The sequence below is a fragment of the Cnephaeus nilssonii genome, assembly GCF_951640355.1.
Source record: "Cnephaeus nilssonii genome assembly, chromosome: 20".
Lineage (NCBI taxonomy): Eukaryota > Metazoa > Chordata > Mammalia > Chiroptera > Vespertilionidae > Cnephaeus > Cnephaeus nilssonii.
The window spans coordinates 1426689-1448887 of record NC_137091.1 but is presented as its reverse complement, the minus strand read 5'-3'; the positions used below and the strand labels follow the sequence as shown (position 1 = coordinate 1448887).

The 22199-nt window shown below is 57.4% G+C and overlaps 1 protein-coding gene across 2 annotated transcripts; it reads left to right on the top strand.

The window, feature by feature from the left end:
• Nucleotides 1-1061: 1061 nt before the first annotated feature.
• Nucleotides 1062-19338, top strand: DRC7 (dynein regulatory complex subunit 7; the record flags this gene model as incomplete). Of its 2 annotated transcripts, XM_079760011.1 has the most annotated exons (17): nt 1062-1268; nt 1861-2044; nt 2634-2759; nt 3440-3634; nt 5797-5955; nt 6943-7161; nt 8773-8901; nt 11225-11297; nt 12335-12463; nt 12600-12728; nt 13618-13838; nt 15832-16047; nt 16879-16989; nt 17076-17186; nt 18090-18284; nt 19007-19146; nt 19245-19338. In XM_079760011.1, the coding sequence occupies 17 exons, from the start codon at nt 1081-1083 to the stop codon at nt 19336-19338; spliced, it is 2619 nt and encodes an 872-aa protein (XP_079616137.1). The 2 variants fall into 2 exon arrangements, with proteins under 2 accessions (XP_079616137.1, XP_079616136.1); XM_079760010.1 differs by lacking the exon at nt 3440-3634 and having other exon boundaries at nt 1081-1268.
• Between the last annotated feature and the right edge of the window lie 2861 nt (nt 19339-22199).

The following is a 22199-nucleotide window of genomic DNA, read 5'->3' as shown; positions in this document are numbered from 1 at the left end:
ATCACAGGGCTGACGCTAGCTGCAAGGGAGGCTGGGAAGCTGCATATTTTAAATTGGGGCTCTGCGTATGGAATTGGGGGCTGGATCTTTGGGTAGGCAAGCAGCAGGCCACCTCAGCGAGCCTTGGCTCCGGGACCATGGCAAGGCCTTCCCCAGGGCGCACGAGCACATAGGGCATCTCGGGGTGGCTCTCAAATGCCTCATCCTGTGGCTGACACAGGGCTGGGCCAGGAGAGTGCAGGCTGTATCAGCTCCCCGCACACCCCTGCCCCGGCCCAGGTGCTTTGGTGGCAGCCCTGCTTTGCCCCCTCTGTGCCTCAGTTCCCATTCTAGTGATGTTAACTTTTATTCTGTCATATTCCAACCACCACCTTACTATTATGAATAATTTCTTCAAGCCAATTCACTTATTGGCTTAATAAATATATTTAAATAGGAAATTATATAATACTACAGTAATCCCTTCAGCATTAGCATCATGTGCCATACGGCGCGGCGTGGCTCAGTGGCTGAGCGTCGCCCTATGAACCAGGAGGTCACGGTTAATTCCCAGTCAGGGCACATGCCCAGGTTGTGGGCTCGATCCCCAGTGGGGGGCGGCTGATAAATGACTCTCTTTCATCATTGATGTTTCTCTCTCTCCCTCTCCCTTCCTCTTTGATAACAATAAAAAATATGTATTTTTAAAAAGAGATGTGAGAATAAATGTACGAGAAGGCAAGCAATGGTAGTGAGTGGGGCTCCTCTCTCCTGCCTGACAGCGGTTCTCAGCCTGTGGCCTGCTGGTCTTGGTTTTAAGGGCGATTTGTGATGCGAGGAAGGTGTTACAGGCATGTTAGCACCAAGCAGACTGTCTCCTCCACGGAAAGGAAGTGTAAGGGAGACTCAATTTCTCCCTCCAGGACCTAAGCCACTGAGAACCCCCCAGGCTCCCCCCGCCCCCCCCCCCCCGCCCCCGCCGCCGCCAGGGACACAGGTGGTCTTGGCGGCCCTTTCCTGGTCTGAGGTCGGCTGACCGTTCTGGGTGCGTTTATCCCTCCTGCAGAGGCTTCACCTCTAGGCAGCCAGAGACACACCAGGATGGAGGTCCTGAAGGAGAAAGTGGAGGAGGAGGAGGCTGCTGAGCGGGAGGACGCGGTGGAGAGGGGCGAGAAGATGATGAAGCCACCGCCGGAGACGCGGAAGGAGGAAGCCCCCGTGACGCAGGAGGTGCTCAGAGACCTGGAGAAGAAGCTGTCGGACATTGAGATCGTCATCCCGGAGACGCCGTGAGTGTCGGGCCAGAGCAGGGCTGGGCAAGGAGGAGTCACGCAGAATGAGGGGCCTGGGCTTAGAGGGAGGCCGTTAAGAGTGAGGGCTCTGGCCCTGGCCGGTGTGGCTCGGTGGATAGAGCGTCGGTCTGTGGACTGGAGGGTCCTGGGTTCGCTTCTGGTCAAGGGCATGTACCTCAGTTGCCGGCTCCATCCCTGGCCCTGGTCGGGGTGCGTGTGGGAGGCAACCAATCCATGTGCCTCTCTCACATCAATGTGTCTCTTTCTCTGTCTCTCCCCCTCCCTTCACTCTCTCCAAAAATCTATGGAAAATATCCTCCAGTGAGGATTAACGGCAACACAAAAGTGAGGGCTCTGCTTTCAGACTGCCTGGGCCATCGCCACTCTGCCCCTCGCTAGCTGTGTGACCCTGGGCAAGTCACTCAACCTTTCTGTTCCTCGGTTCCCTTATCTGTTTCAAAGGACAAGTGCTGACAATGAGGATCAACCCAGGGGGGGACAGAGCCCGTGGCCGCTGAGGTGGAGGGAGGGTTCCGTGTCCGGCCTCGCCTCGTGAGGACTAATGAATGCCACCCCTCCGCGGGCACAGGGTCATTGCCAAGGACACCAAGGTCTCTATCGACACCGCCACGCTGCCCGCCTCCTACCGAAGCAACACGCCCGGGGAGGAGCACCTGCTGCAGGTGGCGGGCAGCTTCTCCTGCCAGTACGGCCACCTGTGCCCGGACCGCGTGCCCCTCTTCCTGTGCCCCCTGAACGAGTGCCAAGTGCCCGTAAGGCCAGGTCCTGGGGCGGGGAGGGCGGGGAGGGCGGGGAGGGGGCTCCACAGCAGAGGGCGGAAGGAGGGGGCCACACAGCCCTGCCCTGGGCCAGAGCTTAAAGTTAGGGAAGGGCAGAGAAATAAGACAACGACCAGAATGGGCCCCGGGACCGGAGCACTGGGCTCCTCCCTTCCAGCCCTGCAACCCGGGGCACCTCCCGGGTCTCTGGGCCCCGTTTCCCCATCTGTAGATGGACTGGCAGAGGGTGCGCCCAGGGCTGCAAACAGCAGCCGCAGTGGCTCCTGCCTCTCGGGGTCATCGGGGATCGGGGAGGGGGTGCCAGGCCTGGCGGCACTCAGGGGGACAGTGGTGATGGCGGCAGGCACGGATTCTTCGGGCGCCTGGGGACAGCACACGTTGATTCTGGATCTGGGCGGGAAGGGTTTGGAGGAGTCGCTTTCTCCAACTCCTGAGGCCCGGGGAGGAGCCTGAAGCCCAGAGAGGCCTCCAGAGCGCCCCCTGCCCCCAGCCCGAGGTCTCTGGCTTCCTGGGAACGCCGTGCCCTCCCCCCAGGTGGAATACCCCCCCTCCCCTGCTGCAGAAGTTCGTGAGCACAACCATCCGGCCCACACTGATGCCCTACACCGAGCTCTACAACTGGGACAGCTGCGCCCAGTTCGTCGCGGACTTCCTCTCCATGGAGCCCCTGGCCGACCCTCTCAAGCCGGTGAGCACCACTCCCCCGGACCTCCCCCCCCTCCCCCCCCCGTGAGGCCTCAGCTGGAAGCCAGGCGAGTGTGGAGAAAAGCACTCAGCCCAGGAGTCGGTTTGGGGAGGGGAGGTGCACGGCCCAGAGAGGGGCAGCCACTTACCTAGGGTCGCCCAGCAAGCCTGGTCTTGGCTCCCACCTCTTTGCCTCCCTGCCCCCCTCCTTCGGCGCCTTCCTTTCATGGCCTCCGAGGCGGGGGAAGGAAGGAGAGAGGAGGCCCTGCTGCTCAGAGCCCACAGCCTCATCTTTGGCTTCTGGCTGAGAAAGGGGGAGGGAGGGGGGAGGGAGGAATGGGTCCGCAGTGGGACTGAGGAAGGGGCCAGGAGGAAAGGATGGGGAGAAGGGGAGAGGAACTTGGGGATAAAGCCCCGTCAGAGAGCGTGGGACCGCAGCTTCCACAGTCCCGCGTCTTGCCCATCGGGGAGCCCACGGCCCATGAGAACTAGAGGCCAGCGTGGCTGGCTCTCCCGGCACACGGGGTCTGTGGTTCGCACCCCATTCTCAGCGGGCCGCCCAGCCCCACAAAGGAGAGGACCCTGTGGGGGTCCGGCCTGCGTGGGCGCTAGTGCCCAGCCCTGATGCGTGGGGAGGACAGGCCCGGGGCTGCGGCCGCGGTGCTGACCCGCCCGCCGTGCCAGCCCACGCACCTGTACTCCCCGACCACGGTGCTCAAGTACCAGAGGGGCAACTGCTTCGACTTCAGCACGCTGCTCTGCTCCATGCTCATCGGCTCCGGCTACGACGCCTACTGCGTCAACGGCTACGGCTCCCAGGACCTGTGCCTCATGGACCTGACCCGGGAGGTGTGCCCGCTCACCATGAAGCCCAAGACGGTAGGCCGGGCTCCAGGGCGTGTCCCGGCTCCTCCCCCGGCCCCGGCCACAGGAACACGGCTCCATCACCACAGAGTTTGGATTTCAAACCACCAGTGATTTCTCTGACCTCAGCTGCTTTTGAAAAAATATGTTTTTTATTGATTTCAGAGAGGAAGGAAGAGAGAGATAGAAACATCAGTGATGAGAGAGAATCATTGATCCGCTGCCTCCTGTACGCCCCACACTGGGGATGGAGCCCGCAGCCCGGGCCTGTGCCCTGACCGGGGATCGAACCGTGACCTCCTGGGTCAGAGGTTGATGCTCACTCTTGGCCACTCTGGCCGGGCTGACCTCAGCTTCTAACACACGCGCCTGCGTCCCCACAGTGGCCGTCCCTCTCCCCTTGTAACAGTTTCAGCTTCCGTGTTCCCCAGGAGGTAAGTTTTGTGAATGTCACGTAGCTTATTTCAAATTCCTCCCAATTTACCCTGCATATTCCATGAAAGCCCATCCAGCCACCTGGCTGGTGTGGCAGGGTGGTTGAGCGTTGGCCTAAGAACCAGGAGGTCACGGTTCGATTCCCGGTCAGGGCACATGCCCGGGTTGCGGGCTTGATCCCCAGTGTGGGGCGTGCAGGAGGCAGCCGATCCATGATTCTCTCTCATCATGGATGTTTCTGTCTCTCTCTCTCCCTCTCCCTTCCTCTCTCTGAAATCAATAAAAAAAAATATTTTTTAAAAAGTCCATCCAGCCGTTTTCAGCTGAGGAGAAACAGATAAATGGACATTTTGCCCTGCCGTCCCCGGTAAAAAGGCCCCTTTTTAACAGCAAGGGGGGAAAAGCCACCCGCCCTTCAGCAGGCGGCGGTTGTTTTTATGTCTGTTGGCTGAGATGCCGGAATGACCCCAGGCGGCTGTGCACACACCAACACTCTGCAGTGGGTTTCATTTCAGGAGCCACAAAAGCATCTCGCTGCCTCTGGGAACAGCCGCACGCAGGCAGATGGTGCTTCCCATGACCCGGGCTGACACCGGAACTCAGCGATCCGAGTCAGCCTCGGGGACCTGTGCACCTGTGCCCGCGAGCACCTGGCGACCCCGGCGGTGCTCTGGTGGAGGGAGGCGCTGGCTGAGAGCCTCGCCCTCTCAGGCCACCTCCTCAAGGAAGACGGAGCCTCCATCACTGCTTTTGGCTCCCACACTGGCCTCCGAGCTCAGCCAACCTGCTAACGACCGAAATGTTACCAATGCTGACAAAGGCGGGGCGCGTCCCGTGTGTGAGCCACTCGTGCCCACAGACTCGGTCGTGCCTTGGGACGGCGCCGCATGGGAGGCCTTCTCATTGGATTTTACACGCGGCCAGAGGGGCACGGCTCGTAAACGGAGGCCCGGGAGCCGAGGCTCGGTCTGTCTGGCTCTGAACCATGGAGGGTCGCGGTTTCTCCCCCTAACTCCCACAAGCCCACCGCACCCACGCCTGCAGCCTCTGCGGTGTTTTCTCCTGGAGATATATTTTTCTTGCCACTGATCTCTCTCTCTCTCTCTCTCTCTCTCTCTCTCACACACACACACACACACACACACACACACACACACACAGCAAACTCTTACTTTATGTCAAGTTATGAAACCCATGCCCGGCTAGTGTGGCTCAGTGGATGAACATTGACCTATGAACCAGAAAGTCAGGGTTTGATTCCCATCAGGGCACATGCCCGGGTTGTGGGCTTGATCCCCAGTAGGGGGCGTGCAGGAGGCAGCTGAACAATGATTCTTATCCCTTATTCCCTCCCTTCCTCTCTAAAATAATAAAATGAAGATATGAGACTCTCCAATGGCAAAACCTGGAAAGCCTGACTCCCGACAGTGTGCCCCCCTCTCCAGATCACAGCTCATGTGGGCATGGGGGTGGGCGTGGAGGAGAGAACGGCATCGGCTGAGTGCCGGGCCTGATGGGCACCTCCCATGGCATTTCCCTGTCTTGTCAGAGCAGCCTGGGAGAAGATTCTGTTATTCCCATTCCAATGTACAGAAGGGCCCGGGGTCAGGGAGTGGAAGGTCTTGTCCAAGGTCATGGAGCTGCAAGCCAGAGAGCCCACAGGCTCCAGGAGCGGCTGCGATCTCCTGGTCCGAGGGGTGGTGATTCGTGGCTGCTGATGTTCTTCTCTTGCTCGGTGACAGACAGTCCAGGAGAAACAAGTGGCACCCCCTAAGAAGTACGCCGTCAAACCTCCCAGGGACCTGACCAGCAGGTACGAGCAGGAGCAGGAGAGGAAGAGGCAGGAAAAGATCAGAGCTGAGGAGGAGAAGCGGCTGAAGGAGGAAGAGGGGCGCCTCCAGGTGGGTCCACGGTCCTCAGCCCTCAACCCCTGAGCTCAGCTCTCCAGGGGGCGTTTCTAGGAACGGGAAAGACAAAGGTCACGGAAGAAATATGTGCATGGACACCCCGGTCCAAAGCCCCTCCTCTGCCTCTCCACCACAGAGAGGCCTGGCCATTGGGACTCTCCCACCGGTGGTCAGCCGGCTTCTGGCGGTAGACTTCTCACGGCAGAGTGTTCTGTGCCTGGGCAGCCCCTGTTATGGTGGGCAGTTCTGGTGTCCTCCTCATTCCAGACTCTCTCACTAAAGACTCACCCACATATGCTCTCCCATCCATCCTCAACCATCTATCCCTCCATCCACCCATCCGTCTCTCCATCCATCCATCTATTCATCCATCTATCCTCCCATCCATCCATCCATCCATCCATCCATCCATCCATCCATCCACCCGTCTCCCTCCCTCCCTCCCTCCCTCCCTCCCTCCCTCCCTCCCTCCCTCCCTCCCTTCCTTCCTTCCTTCCTTCCTTCCTTCCATCTCTCCTACCCATCCACACTCCCATCCTTGCTTCCACCTCCTTTCCTCCCTTCTTTCTCTCCTCTCCTCCCATGTGGTATTTGCTGAGCATCTCCTCTGGTTAGGCACTAGGGACACAGCATGAACATGACACGGTCACCCTCTCCCAAAGGGAAGCAGGCCGGGAAGCCATAGGTGTCCCACCACCTTTCTTTGGGTGGAATCTCACCACAAATCACAACCCAGAAAGCCAGTAAATCCCAGCTGCCCCAGCACTCCAAAGAGCCCAGTTTATAAACCCCAGATCGAGTCAGTCCCTCCCACTTTATTGATAAGAAAACAGACTCAAAGGTGGGATGATATTCTCAATGTCCCTCAGCCAGCCAATGGTACAGTCTGGATCAGAACTCCGCTCTCCTGCCCATCCCCCAGCCCCAGGGAGATGACACCCCCCCTTCCCACCCACATGGTCACCCACCTGTTCTGTGCAGGAGGCGGAGAATGCAAAAGCCGACCCCCTGCACGGCCTGCGGGTGCACTCGTGGGTGCTGGTGTTGTCGGGGAAGCGCGAGGTGCCCGAGAGCTTTTTCATTGACCCTTTGACGGCACGCAGCTACAGCACCCAGGACGACCACTTCCTGGGCATCGAGAGCCTGTGGAACCACAAGAACTACTGGATCAACATGCAGGACTGCTGGAACTGCTGCAAGGTGCTGGGCGGGGCCTGCGTGGCTGTGGCAGTTGGTGGGGGGCGACCTGTGGCAGAGCTAACCACCAGGCCTGGAGGGCTGCAGACTTTCCCCAGAGCTGAGTCCAGAGCCCACTCCCTTCTGCTGGGATTGTCTCTCTTTTGATCTGTGTATCTTGTACAAGGTGGGTGGTTAGTTTGTATGAATGACTTAAAAACATTGTATTGAAATGCAACATACATGGCAGAAAAATACATTCATCCTAAGTGTACAGCTCAATGAATTTTCATAAATATGTATATACTAGAGGCCCGGTGCACGGATTCATGCACCGGTGGGGTCCCTCAGCCTGGCCTGCACCCTCTCACAATCTGGGACCCCTCGGGGGATGTCCGACTGCTGGTTTTGGCCCGAGGGATGTAGTAGTGCATGAAGCAGCAGGCAGCCAGGGAGGAGCTCGAGCCCAGGCCAGGTGCCGAGCCGCGCCCACTCATCCCAGCCCCGCTGCACCTGCTGCCACCACTCGGTAGCACTGCTGCGGAGGTGGGAGAGGCTCGCACCGCCACAGCTGCACTCACCAGCCATGAGCCCTGCGTCTGGCGCCTGTCGGTCAGCTGAGCTGTGCTCCCGCTGTGGGAGCGCACTGACCACCAGGGGCCAGCTCCTGCATTGAGCATCTGCCCCTGATGGTCAGAGTGCATCATAGCGACCAGTCAACTGGTCGTTAGGTCATTTGGTCGCTTAGGCTTTTATATATATAGATATCTACACTAATAAAAGAGTAACATGCTAATTGACCGTACTTCGCGACACCCACCAGCCAATCAGGAGTGAGTATGCAAATTAACCCAACAAAGATGGCGGGTTATTTGCATACGCAGGCGCCTAGCGTCCGGGGGCATTCTGCACCACCCCAGCCGCTCCGGGCCTCTGGGCAGCGTGGGAAGGCGGAAAGGCAGCTCCGGCCAGAGTGAAGGCGGGGCCAGCAGCCAGGGGAAGGAAGGCCCATTCTTGCACAAATCTTCATGCATCAGGCCTCTAGTACTAGTGTATAACCTTAGAGCCACTTACATGAGTTAAAGACATACACAGCTGTTCTTCAGCCTTTGCTCTCCCTCTGGGACACTGATTCTGGGTACAGCATGCCACCCTGGGAGTTACCTGGCAGGTGAGCCTAGGCGCAGGTGGACTGGGATGAACAGAGGTGGAGGACTCAGGCCCTGGCAGAGAAACCCCACCCGCCTCCTCTGTACAGTGCCATGTGTGCCTGCCTACTTGCCCTCCCCCTGGTGTGAGTAACACCCTAGGGAGGGCTTTCTACAGGCCTGCCATCTCCTCCAATAAAACCTCACTGGCTGTGTTTGCTCGACATGCTGCCTGGGATGCCCCAGGCAATGCAGAATCGCCCCACATCCAGACCTGTCCCAGAGGCCAACAGTGGGGCTTCTTAGCCCCCCTCAGGGCCTCGGTTTCCCTGTTGAGATGAGGAGGGTGGGCATGGGCTCACAGGGGCTGCCGGAGCCCACTTTGTGCCCCTCTGACCCGGGGCCCAGGTCCCTGCTGCGCCCTGTGGAGCAGGAGGGGGGGCATGAAGGCTGTGGGGTGTGCTCAGCTGGTCCCCTCCTCCATCAGGACTTGATCTTTGACCTGGGAGACCCTGTGAGGTGGGAGTACCTGCTTTTGGGGACCGATAAGCCTCACCTGTCGATCCTGGATGAAGATGATGATAACCTGATTGATGACGATGACATCGACAATCTGGTGAGTCTCACCTGCCTTAGGGGGCCGGGGGCAGGGGGAGGTGGGGGGCCTCATACTTGGTCTTGGTTCAGGCCGGCCTGACAAACGTCCTGCTAGCATGCACGTGTGTGGGAGGGGACAGTCCAGATAGACCGATTATAAATTTCTCAAGGGCCTGGATTATGGCCTCATTTTATAGATGGACAAACTGAGGCCCAGACAGATCCATTGACCCAATGGGGTAGGGGAGGGCTGAGACTTGCATTCAGGTCCTGTGGGCCCCCCCGCCCCCCGCCGACACACACGATCCTGTTCAGGGAGTATGCCCTGGAGCAGGCTGCTAAGACCCCCCTTCACAGGCCCGGGGAGCCCCTCACTTGTGGGCCTTTCTGCATAGCCACTATGACCTCCCCAAGCACTGCTAGGCCTTTCTTGTCCGTCCTATTAGTCCTTCTGAAGGTCACTCCCCTGGGGCCTTCCCCCAGGGGCCAGCACCCTCCTCTGATCTCCTAGTCTTCCAGGCAGATCAGCAGGAAGGCCTGTGGGAGGTCAGGGGCCCAGAGGCCTTGGGGATTGTCTGTGACACCTTGGGCGAACTCCCCGATCACTGCAAGCTTCCGTTTCATCCTCCATATGTCAAACGGAGGAGTGGGGTCAATGGGTCAGTTATAGTCATTGAATAGGTGTATTCCTTGGCTAGAGCTGCCGTAACAGAGTACCACAGGCTGGGGGGCTTAAACAATAGAAATGTATTGTCTCACAGTTCTGGCTGGACGTCCAAGGCCACGATGTCAGTAGGGTCGGTTTTTTCTCCTTGGCTTGTGGATGGCTGTCTTCTCCCCACGTCCTCACGGGGTCTTCCCTCTGTTGTCTTATGTCTAATCCCCTCCTCTTATAAGCACACCAGTCAGATTGGATTAGGGCACACCCTAATGACCTCCTTTTACTTTAATTACCCCTTTAAAGATTCGATCTCCCAATATAGTCACGCTCTGAGGTCCTGGGGGTGAGTTCATATGGACTCTGGGCGACGCAATGCTACCATAACAATAGGTAACTCTCGTATGGCCCTTACTAAGTGCCCATAGGTGCTTACCCTGAATTAACTTGTCTAAATCTTCACAACCACCGGGAGAGGTGGGTACCAGTCTTACCATTCATGATGGTTATCATCCCATTTTACAGCTAGGAAGACTTACACACAGAGGGCTGAAGTAACTTTACCCGAAGTTACACAGCCAGTGAGTGACAGCTGGGATGTGAACCTGGGATTGGCAGCTTGGCTCTGTAGTCTGGGTTCCCAGCGGAGACGGTTCCATCTGCTGGAACGGCTTGAGGACAAATGAGAGCATCGCTGTGCCGCGCGAGGCACAGAGCGTAGACGCCCGGGAAATTGTATTGAGCATAATTCAGTGTCCTCAGCTCTGGAGACCCGACAGTAAATCTGGTGCACAGACGCCCCCTGCTGGCCGCGAGGGGTGGCCCGGTTAGATGAGCAGGCGGCCAAGGCCTGAGCAGTTTGTGGGCGAAAAGCTGTAAATGGAGGGAATCTTTTTCGGGTTTCTGTGGTCCCTAGTGAGAGGACCATTGTCTAGGCCCGTGCTCGGCAAACTGCGGCTCGCGAGCCACATGCGGCTCTTTGGCCCCTTGAGTTTTTAGCAAAGGCCAGCTTAGGAGAACCCTAATTAAGTTAATAACAATGTACCTACCTATATAGTTTAAGTTTAAAAAATTTGGCTCTCAAGAGAAATTTCAATCGTTGTACTGTTGATATTTGGCTCTGTTGACTGATGAGTTTGCCGACCACTGGTCTAGGCGAGGCCCGATTTTACGGTTGGGGAAACCAAGGCTTAGAGAGAAAGAACCAGCCAATAAGGACAGCCAGGCAGTGTCCCAGCTCTTTATGTACCTTCTACCGGTGAACCCTCCCAAGGGCCCCAGTTGGGAAACTGAGGCTCAGAGCGGTTAAGACCTTCCCGGGACCCCTGAGCTGCTGTTCGGTGGAGGCTGGGGCTTGGGTCCACCTCACTCCAAGCCCCTCTCTCAACCAAGGGCCATGGCCACGCTGGTGCCGCTGACAACCGAGGGAAGGGGGCCGTGCAGGGCCGGGGTGCTGCTGCCCAGCCAGGGGGGCGCAGGGCGGCCCAGCCCCCAGGGGCAGGCTGCTCCCCTTCCTCCTTGTCTTGAGTCACCCCGGGCCGGGTCGGACCTGCCCTGACTTCTGGGTCCCCTAGGGGAGCTGACACGCCACCCTGGCCTGACCTTGGGCGAGGGGTGGGGGAGGTGGGAGGGGGCAAGACAGAGGCTCTGCCCTAACTTCTGACCCGCCCCGCCTCCCCAACAGGGCAAGGAGGACGAGGATAAGAGCTTCGACATGCCGCACTCCTGGGTGGAGCCCATCGAGATCTCCTCAGAAGGTGTGTCCGTGTGTGTCCACTCCTCCTCCCCAGGGCCTGGGCAGCAGGGACCCAGGGGGACGCCAGCAGAGGCTGCCCTGGCCCCCCGGCCCCTCACTCCCACCCCTTCTGCTTCCTGCTGCCACCGCCTGGGCCTTCCTTCCTGCCACACACACTCCGTGGAGGGCCCACCAGCCTGGCGTGCCGGAGGGGGCTCAGCTGACGCCGCTGGATGAGGGAGTGTGTGTGGTGGGTGGTGGAGGACCAAGGACCAGGATACAGTCCCTCGCCCCAGCCTGCCGGGGGAGGCCGTGCACAGCACCCAGATGGCACAGGGGAAGGGAGGGCAGGACCCGGGAGAGCAGCAGGACAGGGTGCTTGTGCCTCCGCCGACGTCTGCTGGCCCCGGAGGTCCCGTCCGGAGCTCCTAGACCCACAGGGACCAGGCCCCAGGCTATTCCAACGGGGGAAGGGCCGGAGAAGGGTCACGAGAACCAAAGGGGGGAGCACCCAGCTCCTGGGCGGGGCCTGGGGATAGATGGGGGCTTCCAGGAGGAGGTGTCCTCTGAGCTAAGTTGTGACGCTTCAGAAGGAGCCAGGTTAGGGCAGGAGGCCTGGCAGTGTGTGTGTGTGTGTGTGTGTGTGTATGTGTGTGTATGTGTATGTATGTGCGTATGTGTGCGTATGTGTATGTGTGTATGTATGTGTGCGTATGTGTGTGTGTATGGGTGTGTGTGTATATGGGTGTGTGTGTATGTATGTATGTATGTATGGGTGTGTGTGTGTATGGGTATGTGTGGGTGTGTGTGTATGGGTGTGTGTGTGTGTGTATGGGTCCTCTGGTCGGGCTCAGATCTGAGAACTCCAGGGCAAGAGCCACTCCTGGAGTCCACTCCCCTCTGCCCTCCCGCCCCCCCCCCCCTCCGCAGCGGGCCTGGGGCCTGGAGGAGCTCAGCAGGCAGCTCAGTGGACAGGGGGGCTGGCTGAGGGCTGAGTGGGGTTGGCCTCCCTCCCCCTGATCTGGGGAGGTCCCTCACCCCAGCCCACCCTGTCCACAGCGTTCGAGACCCGCTGCCCCAACGGGATGAAGGTGATCCAGTACAAGAGAGCCAAGCTGGAGAAGTGGGCCCCGTACCTCAACAGCAACGGCCTCATGTCCCGCCTCAGCACCTACGAGGACTTGGAGTGTAAGGGGGGCAGCCGGGCGGGGCAGGTCCCCGACGTGCTGCGTGGCGTCTGGCCCGTCACTGACGCTCTCTCGGGGTGAGTGTGGGCGGCGCTGCAGGGAATGGCAGGGTGCAGCCGGCACCGCTCGGCCCACAGGCACCAAGCTGTTGGAGGTGAAGGAGTGGTACCAGAATCGGGAGGACATGCTGGAGCTGAAGCACATAAACAAGGTGACGGGCCTGATCATCGACTACTTCAAGCCGGGCCACCCCCAGGCTCTGCGTGGTGAGTGGACCCCACTGCCGGGCCAGCCAGCGCCCCCAGCGGGGCCTTACACCCTCCCAGAGTCGCCCCACGGGACTGGCGTGTGGTGGGAAGAACCGGTGTCTGTGTGGCGACAGGGCTCTTTGGGTGGCAAGTGACAGACACCGCCCCCGACCTCCAGCCAACCAGGTGTGAGCGGCCAGGGAAGCACAGAGGGTCCAAGGAAATGTGACACGTGTCCCCCCGGAAAGTGAGAGCAGGACCACGTGCTGATTCTGTGGTTGGGATCAGGCGCACAGTGGGGCCACGCTTCCAGAGGGGTCAGGATGCCGAGCAGGAAAACCAACAAGTGCTCCGACGAGGGAGCGTGGAGGCCGTGCACATGACCATGAACCCTGGGAAGGGAGAAAACATAAGGTCAATATACCATCTCCTCCCCCACCCCCCCAAGAAAAGGTCAGCCTCACTTGATGGTTGAAATAAAGTAAATAAAATGAGCTCCCTGTGCGGGACCATCTTACAGCACTCATGTCATCGTCAAAGATGAAAAATGGCGGCCCTACAGGGAGCGAGCAAGCGTGCAAGGCAGCGGAAGTCGCCCTGTCACTGCTGGCGGGACAGCAATGGCACAACTCCTCTGCAGGGCAGTCGGGCAAAGTCGCCAACAGCAGCCTTAAAATATCTGTGCTTTGACTTTGTCCCGAGCAGATAGAGGGCAAGAATAGGTTTTAAATGCACGCTGCAGACGTTCCTCATGGAGGTGTTTATAAGGAGAAAGAGGCTGGAGACCGCCTAACTACCCGCCAGGGGGACCTGAGCTCATCCGGGAGGTCAGGGCTGGGGTACCCAGCGGGTGGCCAGGGCTCCCGGTGCTGACCCGCCGCCTCCCTGGCCCCGCCTCCCGCCGCAGTGCACTCATACATGTCCATGCAACCCGAGAACGACCGCGTCATGGAGTTCTACGAAAAGGCCCGCGTGGACGGCCTGATAAAGCGGGAGGAGACGCCCAAGACGATGACCGAACACTACCAAGGACGGCCCGACTTCCTCGCCTACCGCCATGTCACGTATGGGCCCAGGGTCAAGAAGGTCACGCTGAGCAGCGCAGAGTCCAACCCCCGGCCCATCACGGTGAGGGCTTCCTGGGCTGGGGACAGGGTGCTCTGACAGGCCGGGGTGACCCGGGCTGGGGACAGGGTGCTCTGACAGGCTGGGGTGACCCGGGGTGGGGCAGCCCCGACTCCAGAGGGATGTTCCCCAAGTGACCTTTCCCATTGTGCCCTCAGCCACTAGGCCAGGGAGGTGTCACTTCCTTACTGTTATAGGAAGGGTGCACGCAGACTAAATGTTTAGAATATATGGGAAAATATAAATACACTAGAGGCCCGGTGCACAAAATTCGTGCACGGGGGGGTGGGGCGTCCCTCAGCCCAGCCTCTATCCTCTCCAATCTGGGACCCCTCGAGGGATGTCCCACTGCCCATGTAGGGCAGTGGGACATCCCTCTCACAATCCAGGACTGCTGGCTCCCAACTGCTTGCCTGCCTGCCTTCCTGATTGCCCCTAACCACTTTTGCCTGCCAGCCTGATCACCCCCTAACCACTGCCCTGCCAGCCTGATTGATGTCTAACTGTTCCCCTGCCAGCCTGTTTGCCCCCAACTTCCCTCCTCTGCTGACCTGGTCACCCCTAACTGCCCTCCCTGCAGGCTTGATTGCCCCCAACTGTCCTCCCTTGCAGGCCTGGTCCCTCCCAAATGCCCTCCCCTGCTGGCCATCTTGTGGTGGCCATCTTGTGTCCACATGGGGGCAGGATCTTTGACCACAAGGGGGCATCTATCTTGATCTTGTGTGTTGGAGTGATGGTCAATCTGCATATTACTTTTATTAGATAGGGTAGAGGCCTGGTGCATGGGTGGGGGCCAGCTGGTTTGCCCTGAAGGGTGTCCTGGATCAGGGTGGGGATACCCTTGGGGCGTGGGGCAGCCTGGGCGAGGGGCCTGTGGTGGTTTGCAGGCCGGCCACGCCCCCTGGTGACCCAAGCGGAGGCCCTGGTCTCTGGGATATATTTATCTTCTACAATTGAAACTTTGTAGCCTGGAGCAAAGCCAAGACTTCTGCTCGCTCCGTGGCTGCTGCGATTTCTGTTTGGATTTGTTTACCTTCTATAATTGAAACTTTGTAGCCTTAAGCGGAGGCCTGGGCTGGCCAGGGCAGGTTGAAAGCTTGGCTTCCTCAGTCGCCGGGGGCAACCCTAGCCTGCTCTCTCCAGCTCCGTGGCTGCCACCATTTTTCTTGGGATTTATCTTCTATAATTGAAACTTTGTATTCTTGAGTGGAGGCCTGGGCCCGCCAGGGTGTGTGGAAAGCTTGGCTTCCTCTATTGCTGGGGAAACCCAAGCCTCCCTCCTGCTCTCTGTGGCAGCAGCCATCTTGGTTGGGGTTTATTGCATATTTGCTCCTGATTGGCTGGTGGGCATGGCTTGTGGGCATGGCTTGTGAGTGTAGCAGAGTTGGGGTCAATTTGCATATTACTCTTTTATTAGGTAGGATGGAAACATATAAACATAGAGAAAAAAATATAAAGGGGAAAATGGTAAAAAAAAAATCTCAGAATGGCATCTCTCAGATATTACTACATAATATAGGTTTGGTTTTTAGGGTCTTTTCTAACTTAATTGAGATGTGTGTATGTAGGTAGAATCCCTGTATCACCCACTTACTATTAAGTTGTGCGTTTCCCCCCTCCATATCATTACAAATTATGTGGCTGCTGAATTTAATGGCTGCATACCAAAAATCAAACCAGCCAGCCAACAAAAAGCCTCTTTCTAGCAGGAAGGGATGTCTGGTAACAGAGAAGGCTACCGGAGAGGTAGTGAGCTCCCCACCTCCGGAGGTGAGCAAGCAGAGTCTTGCAGAGGGAGCTAGAGAAGACACCCAGCAGCACACGGGCTGGGGTGGCTTGGCACTGGAGCCTGTGGGGCCGCCAGAACCGTTGTCTGGCTAGGAGGGGCTGCTCCACAGGACCCCCTAAATGAACCCAAATTCCAGTGTCCCCGAGTGTGGAGGCCACACAGAAACCCCCTTTCCCACCACCCGTCCTATGCCTTGCGGCCTCGCAGAGAATCACAGAGCGGTTCTTCCGCGACCCGGCCAAGCCCGCGGACGAGGACGTGGAGGAGCGCGCGTTTCTGATCCTGGAGGAGCGCATCCAGCTGCGCTACCACTGCCGCGAGGACCACATCACGGCGTCCCGGCGCGAGTTCCTGCGGCGCACCGAGGTGGACAGCAAGGGCAACAAGATCATCATGACCCCCGAAATGTGCATCAGCTACGAGGTGGGCCCGGGGCCGTGGCCGGCAGGGGAGGAGCAGGAAGCAGGCCCCGGGGCCCCTCCCAGGGCGGAAACTCCAGGTTCCCAGCCGGGGAGTTCATCTCTGCCCCTTGGGAAAATGAAGAGCTCCCGTCCCAGGGTCCTCCTGTCCTCCTCTCGGCAGCTCTTCTGAAACTCTTACCCCCCCCCCCCCCCCCCGCCACCCCCAGAAAGACAACCCGGCGGCCACGACTACTCCCTAACTCCCCGGCCCGGGCGGCGCAGGCCCCAGATCCCCAGACCAACGCTGAGGAGACCACCCTCTCACCTGGGCGGCTCTCCTGGTTCAAATCCTCACTCTCCCGCTCATTCTTGCGAGTCTCTAGTTTCTCTTCTGTTGTTCTCTGTGTCTGTTTTTTTTAAATAATTGAGTTGCCATCAATTTTGTTAAGGGCCTTTTACAATATACGGTATATATTTATATTTTTTATTGATTTCAGAGAGGAAGGAGGGGGGAAGAGAGAAAAAAAAAGACATCAATGTTGAGAATCATTGATCAGTTGCCTCCTGCACGCCCCCTACTGGGGATCGAGTCCGCAGCTCTGGCATGTGCCCTGACTGGGAATTGAACCATGACCTCCTGGTTCATAGGTGGATGCTCAACCACTGAACCATACCAGCTGGGCTCATGTTTTTTTATACCTGAGGAAACTGAAGCCCAGAGAGGTTAAGCAACTTGCCTGAGGTCACACAGCTAGAAAATGGCAGGGGAAGATTTGAACCCAAGAGGTCTGGCTGCAGAGTCCACCCGAGACCCCAGCCGTTGCTGCCTCTGTCACTGTGGCCGCTGTCCCAGGTGGAGCCCATGGAGCACACCAAGAAGCTCCTGTACCAGTACGAGGCCATGATGCAGCTGAAGGAGCAGGAGAAGATGTCCCGACATCAGGCCTGGGAGTCGGAGCTGGAGGTAGGGTTCCCTGGGAGAGTGGGCAGGTGGGAGGGGCCAGGGGTGAGGGGTGCCTTAACCAGGTCCTCCCCCACTTTCCAACTCAGGTGCTGGAGATCCTGAAGCTTCTAGAGGAAGAGGAGGAGGCGCACACGCTGAAGATCTCCATCTACGACACGAAGCGCAACGAGAAGAGCAGGGAGTACCGGGAGGCCATGGTGAGCCTCGCTCCCTCCCCGGCCCCGACTTTTTCTGCACCCCCGGGCCTCCGGTTGATGAGGATGATGAGGGATTCTGCCGGGCAGCCCTCTCTAGGGGATGAAGTCATTGACCTCATTGTGCTCATCCTTGCTGCTGAGCCGACCATTCCTATGTTTCACCCCAAAGGGCACTCAGGACCCAGGCCAGGTCTCCCCCACCTCCAGGGGCTGAGGCCAGCCCCGGGCCTCTTCTGCAGGCGGGAAGAAGGAGAAGCGTGTGCCCACCTCCACCTGCGGCTCCCCTCGAGCGCCAGGCCTGGCCACGGGCCTGAGTTCTCCATCCCCTGCCGCACAGGGCGTCCAGGTTACCCCTCAGGTTGCAGGGCCCGGCCTGGTTTCGAGGCCAGCTTCTAAACCTCCTTCACCAACCAGGCAGAGATTTCTAAAAATAGGTGGAGGTTGGAGAAGCAGGACAGGGCATCAGACGACCGGTTCTCAGACTCCCAGAGGTGGGCACCAGCCCCCACATCTCTCCTGTGTCCCTGACCCTTGCCTGCCAACACGAGGCAGAAGGCTCCAGGGTGAAAGGGGAAAAGGGAGAGAGTTACTGGTAGTTTTTGATTCAATGTCATGAATAACAACCATTTCTCACCATTTACTGAGCGAGCATCGACTGAGCGTTAGGTGTGTGCTGAGGCTCAGGTAGAGGCATGAATTCAAGGACAATAGAGAGTTGGCTGTTACCAATCACCACATGTACAAGAGACAGCCCCCAGGCCGCTCCGAGGCTTAGTCCCAGAGGCACCAAGCACTGGGCTCTGGATTTGAGGACTGGTTTTGTGTGGTCACGTGTTGGTGCAGAGCTGGCCGGAAGGTCTCTGCAGCCCCTGCTGGTCCAGCTGACTCCCCTCCGCCCCACAGGAGCGCGTGATGCACGAGGAGCACTTGCGGCAGGTGGAGGCGCAGCTGGACTACCTGGCCCCATTCCTGGCCCAGCTGCCCCCAGGGGAGAAGCTGACACGCTGGCAGGCCATTCGCCTCAAGGACGAGTGCCTCATTGACTTCAAGCAGCGGCTCATCGACAAGGCCAACCTTATCCAGGCCCGTTTCGAAAGGGTACGGCCAGGGCCCTGGGTAGAGGAGAGGACCTTGGCATCCTCATCTTGAAAATGGGCACAGGGCTCCTTGCCCCCCATGTCACAGACTAGTGAGGGACCAATTGCCTGGAGTTTCCAGATGACCAAGTTGACCTTCCTTACTCTTGCTCATTGGGTGGAAGGGTGGATGAAGGGATGGATGGATGGGTGAGTGGTGGGTGAATGGATGGGTGGTGGACGAACAGGAGGATAGATGCATGGGTAGGTGGAGGGATGAGTAAATGAATGGATGGATGGGTGGTTGGATGGATGGAAGGATGGTGCATTGTAACAACTTCTAGTCCTTGATGCATTTCTATTGGTTGAAGGATACCATGCAGTTCCTATGCATTATCTCATTTAATCTTCACAAAGAGCTCTGTGTGGTGGTGGTGGTGAGTGTGTATAATGACCCTCATTTGACAGACAAAAAATTGGAAGCTCTGAAAAGGTAACTTTTCCAGAGCCGCATGGCTGTCTCAGTCTCAAAGCCTGCTCTGACCCCATCGGCTTGATATCCCTCTCAACACAACCCCAGTGGCCCTCACTCAAGGCGTTTTCTGGCTCCTCTGGCTTCTGTGGATGGTGATTGTGGAGTCAACCCTCATGAGTTCTCTGGTGAGGGGGGTGGGTCTCAGCCTAAGACCCGGGGGAGGGTCAGCCTGCATCACCCCTCCTGTGCTCTCCTCTCCGTGCCCGCAGGAGACCCAGGAGCTGCAGAAGAAACAGCAGTGGTACCAGGAGAACCAGGTGACCATGACCACCGAGGACGAAGACCTGTACCTGAGTTACTGCTCTCAGGCCATGTTCCGCATCCGTATCTTGGAGCAGCGGCTCAATCGGTGAGGGGGGGCAGGGGAGCCCCAGGGGACCCACTAGGAAGCCGGAGCGCCAGCTTTGTAACCCCACCTCCACCTCTCGCTCCTCCCTCGGATTTCAGACACAAGGAGCTGGCCCCGCTGAAGTACCTGGCGCTGGAGGAAAAGCTGTACAAGGACCCACGCCTGGTGGAGCACCTGAAAGTCTTTTCTTGATGCCCCTCCTGGGGCCGCAGCCTCAGCTGGCAGAGAGAGAAACCTCCCCCCAGCCCCTCGGCATCAGGTGCCTGGCCTCACCGCTGCTCCACCTCCCTGCAGCCCCACCTGTTCCTGCTTCTTATGATTTTTCTGTAAATAAACACACTTGTGATTTGCAATTTATACCTCCTTTCACAAGCTCCAGCACCAGCCTTTCTCTCCTTCCCTTCTTTATCTAGAGCCTGGGACCAACTTCCTCGACCCACCGTGGCCACCTTCCTCCTTGACTTCCTGTTCTTTCCATTGGAATGCTGAGCCTTTGCAACCCCTCTGCAGGTGGTCTCAAGAATTATCTAGCCTAAAATGTCAATAATACTGAGGCTGAGACACCCACTTGGGCTCAGTGGAAATGGAACAAACTACAATCATATGAATGATATGGTTGCATTTCTCAGGGGGACTTCTAAGGAGCTGGTCATATTCTTCTTGACCTGAGTATGTTCAGATGGTGAAAATTCATCGACCTCGTACCCTTACAGTATATGGGGAATGTGTATTATACTTCACTAGAGGCCCGGTGCACAAAATTTGTGCACGGAGGGGGGTTGTCCCTCAGCCCAGCCTGTACCCTCTCCAATATGGGACCCCTTGAGGGATGTCCGACTGCCCGTTTAGGCCCGATCCCACCGGGATGAGTAAATGAATGAATGGATCGGGCCTAAACGGGCAGTCGGACATCCCTCTCACAATCCAGGACTGCTGGTTCCCAACTGCTTGCCTGCCTGCCTTCCTGATTGCCCCTAACCGCTTCTGCCTGCCGCTGCCAGCCTGTTTGCCCCCAACTTCCTTCCTCTGCCGGCCTGGTCACCCCTAACTGCCCTCTCCTGCAGGGTTGATCACCTCCAACTGCCCTCCCTTGCAGGCTTGGTCCCTCTCAACTGCCCTCCCTTGCAGGCCGGGTGCCTCCCAACTGCCCTCTCCTGCTGGCCATCTTGTAGTGGCCATCTTGTGTCCACATGGGGGCAGCTATATTGTGTGTTGCAGTGATGATCAATCTGCATAGTACTCTTTTATTAGATAGGATAGAGGCCTGGTACAGGGGTGGGGGCCAGCTGGTTTACCCTGAAGGGCGTCCCGGATCAGGTGGGGGTTCCTTTGGGGTGTGGGGCGGCCTGAGCAAGGGGCCTGTGGTGGTTTGCAGGCCGGCCACGCCCCCTGGCAACCCAAGTGGAGGCCATGGTATCTGGAATTTATTTTCCTTCTACAATTGAAACTTTGTAGCCTGGAGCGGAGCCAAGCCTGGGGCTCCCTCCGAGGCCGGCAGCCATTTGTGTTGGGGTTATAATTGAAACTTCGTTGTCTTAAGCGGGTGGACCCGGCCAGGGTGTGCGGAAAGCTTTGCTTCCCCTGTTGCCGGCGGCAACCCTGTCCTGCTCTCTCAAGCTCCATTCTGCCGCCATTTTTTTAAATTTGTTTACCTTCTATAATTGAAACTTTGTAGCTTGAGTGGAGGCTTAGGCCTGGCAAGGGCAGGCGGAAAGCTTGGCTTCCTCTGTTACCTAGGAAACCTTGCTCTCTGTGGCTGTAGCCATCTTGGTTTGGGTTAATTTGCATACTCGCTCTGATTGGATGGTGGGTGTGGCTTGTGGGTGTGTCAGAGGTGTGGTCAATTTGCATATTTGTCTATTATTAGATAGGATTATAAAGTGTTTCAAAATGGTGGTCATGAGTCTAATCATGCTTTAACTTCCATTTAACAAGAAATTCAGAGGAAAAGGAACAAGGAAATGACACTAGAAGGAAAAAGTCAGACAAATTATAATGTGGGACAGTCTACAAGATAAATGGCCCAATCTCTTCAAAAGATCAATGTCATTTAAAAAGGGGAGGGGGCGGATGAAATAGGGTGAGTTTAGAATCTTGTGGTTTCCTAATTAGGAAAAATGTTAAAATATTTTTAGGATGATTATGAAAATTTGCCCTAGAAACATTGTTTGTTTTATTGGGTGTGATGATACAATAATTATGTAGGAGAAGGGTCTGATTTTTAGGAATTACATGCTCAATAGCATTCAGTGTCAGGGTGAAATGTCTTGATGTCTACAACTTGCAAATGGTTCAGAAAACTTAAAGCCAATACAGCAAAACGTTAGCAAGTGTTGAAATCCACACGGTAAGTATATGGGTCACCATATGATTGAAATACACTGAGTGGCCAGATTATTATGATCTCTGAACGCATAATAATCTGGCCACTCAGTATATATATACACACACACACACACACACACACACACACACACACGAGGCCCAGTGCATGAATTCGTGCATGGGTGGGGTCCGGCCAGCCTGGCCAGGGGGAGGGGACATGGGCAGTTGGCCGGCCTGCCTGCTGGTCGAACTCCTGATCCAGGGGACAATTTGCATATTAGCCTTTTATTCTATAGGACAGACACGGAGTGGCCAGATTATTATGCGCTCAGAGATCATCATCATCTGGCCACTCAGTGTATTATACTAGTATATCATTATAGTATTCTTTCCAGTGTTCTCTACGACGTTATCATATAAAAAGTTGAGAAATACAGGATGGGCGGTTTGATGGGATTTTAGTCTGCTCATGGGGTCCTCTTTTGACAGTGCCATCGGCCTCTCCAGTGGGCTCCCGGGTGCAAGGTGATGGGTGGGCGCGCCGCTGCTCCCGGGCAGCGCTGGTGCGGCGCAGTGGACATTAAGTCCACCCACCCACCCACCCACGAGTCACAAACGAGGTCGGCGTTTCTCGGATTCCTCCTCGGTCGTCGCTTTTAGGAAGCGGCCATCCATCCACCGAGACGTCGCCGTGGAGGCAGCACCCCGGGCTCCACGCCTGACTCGGA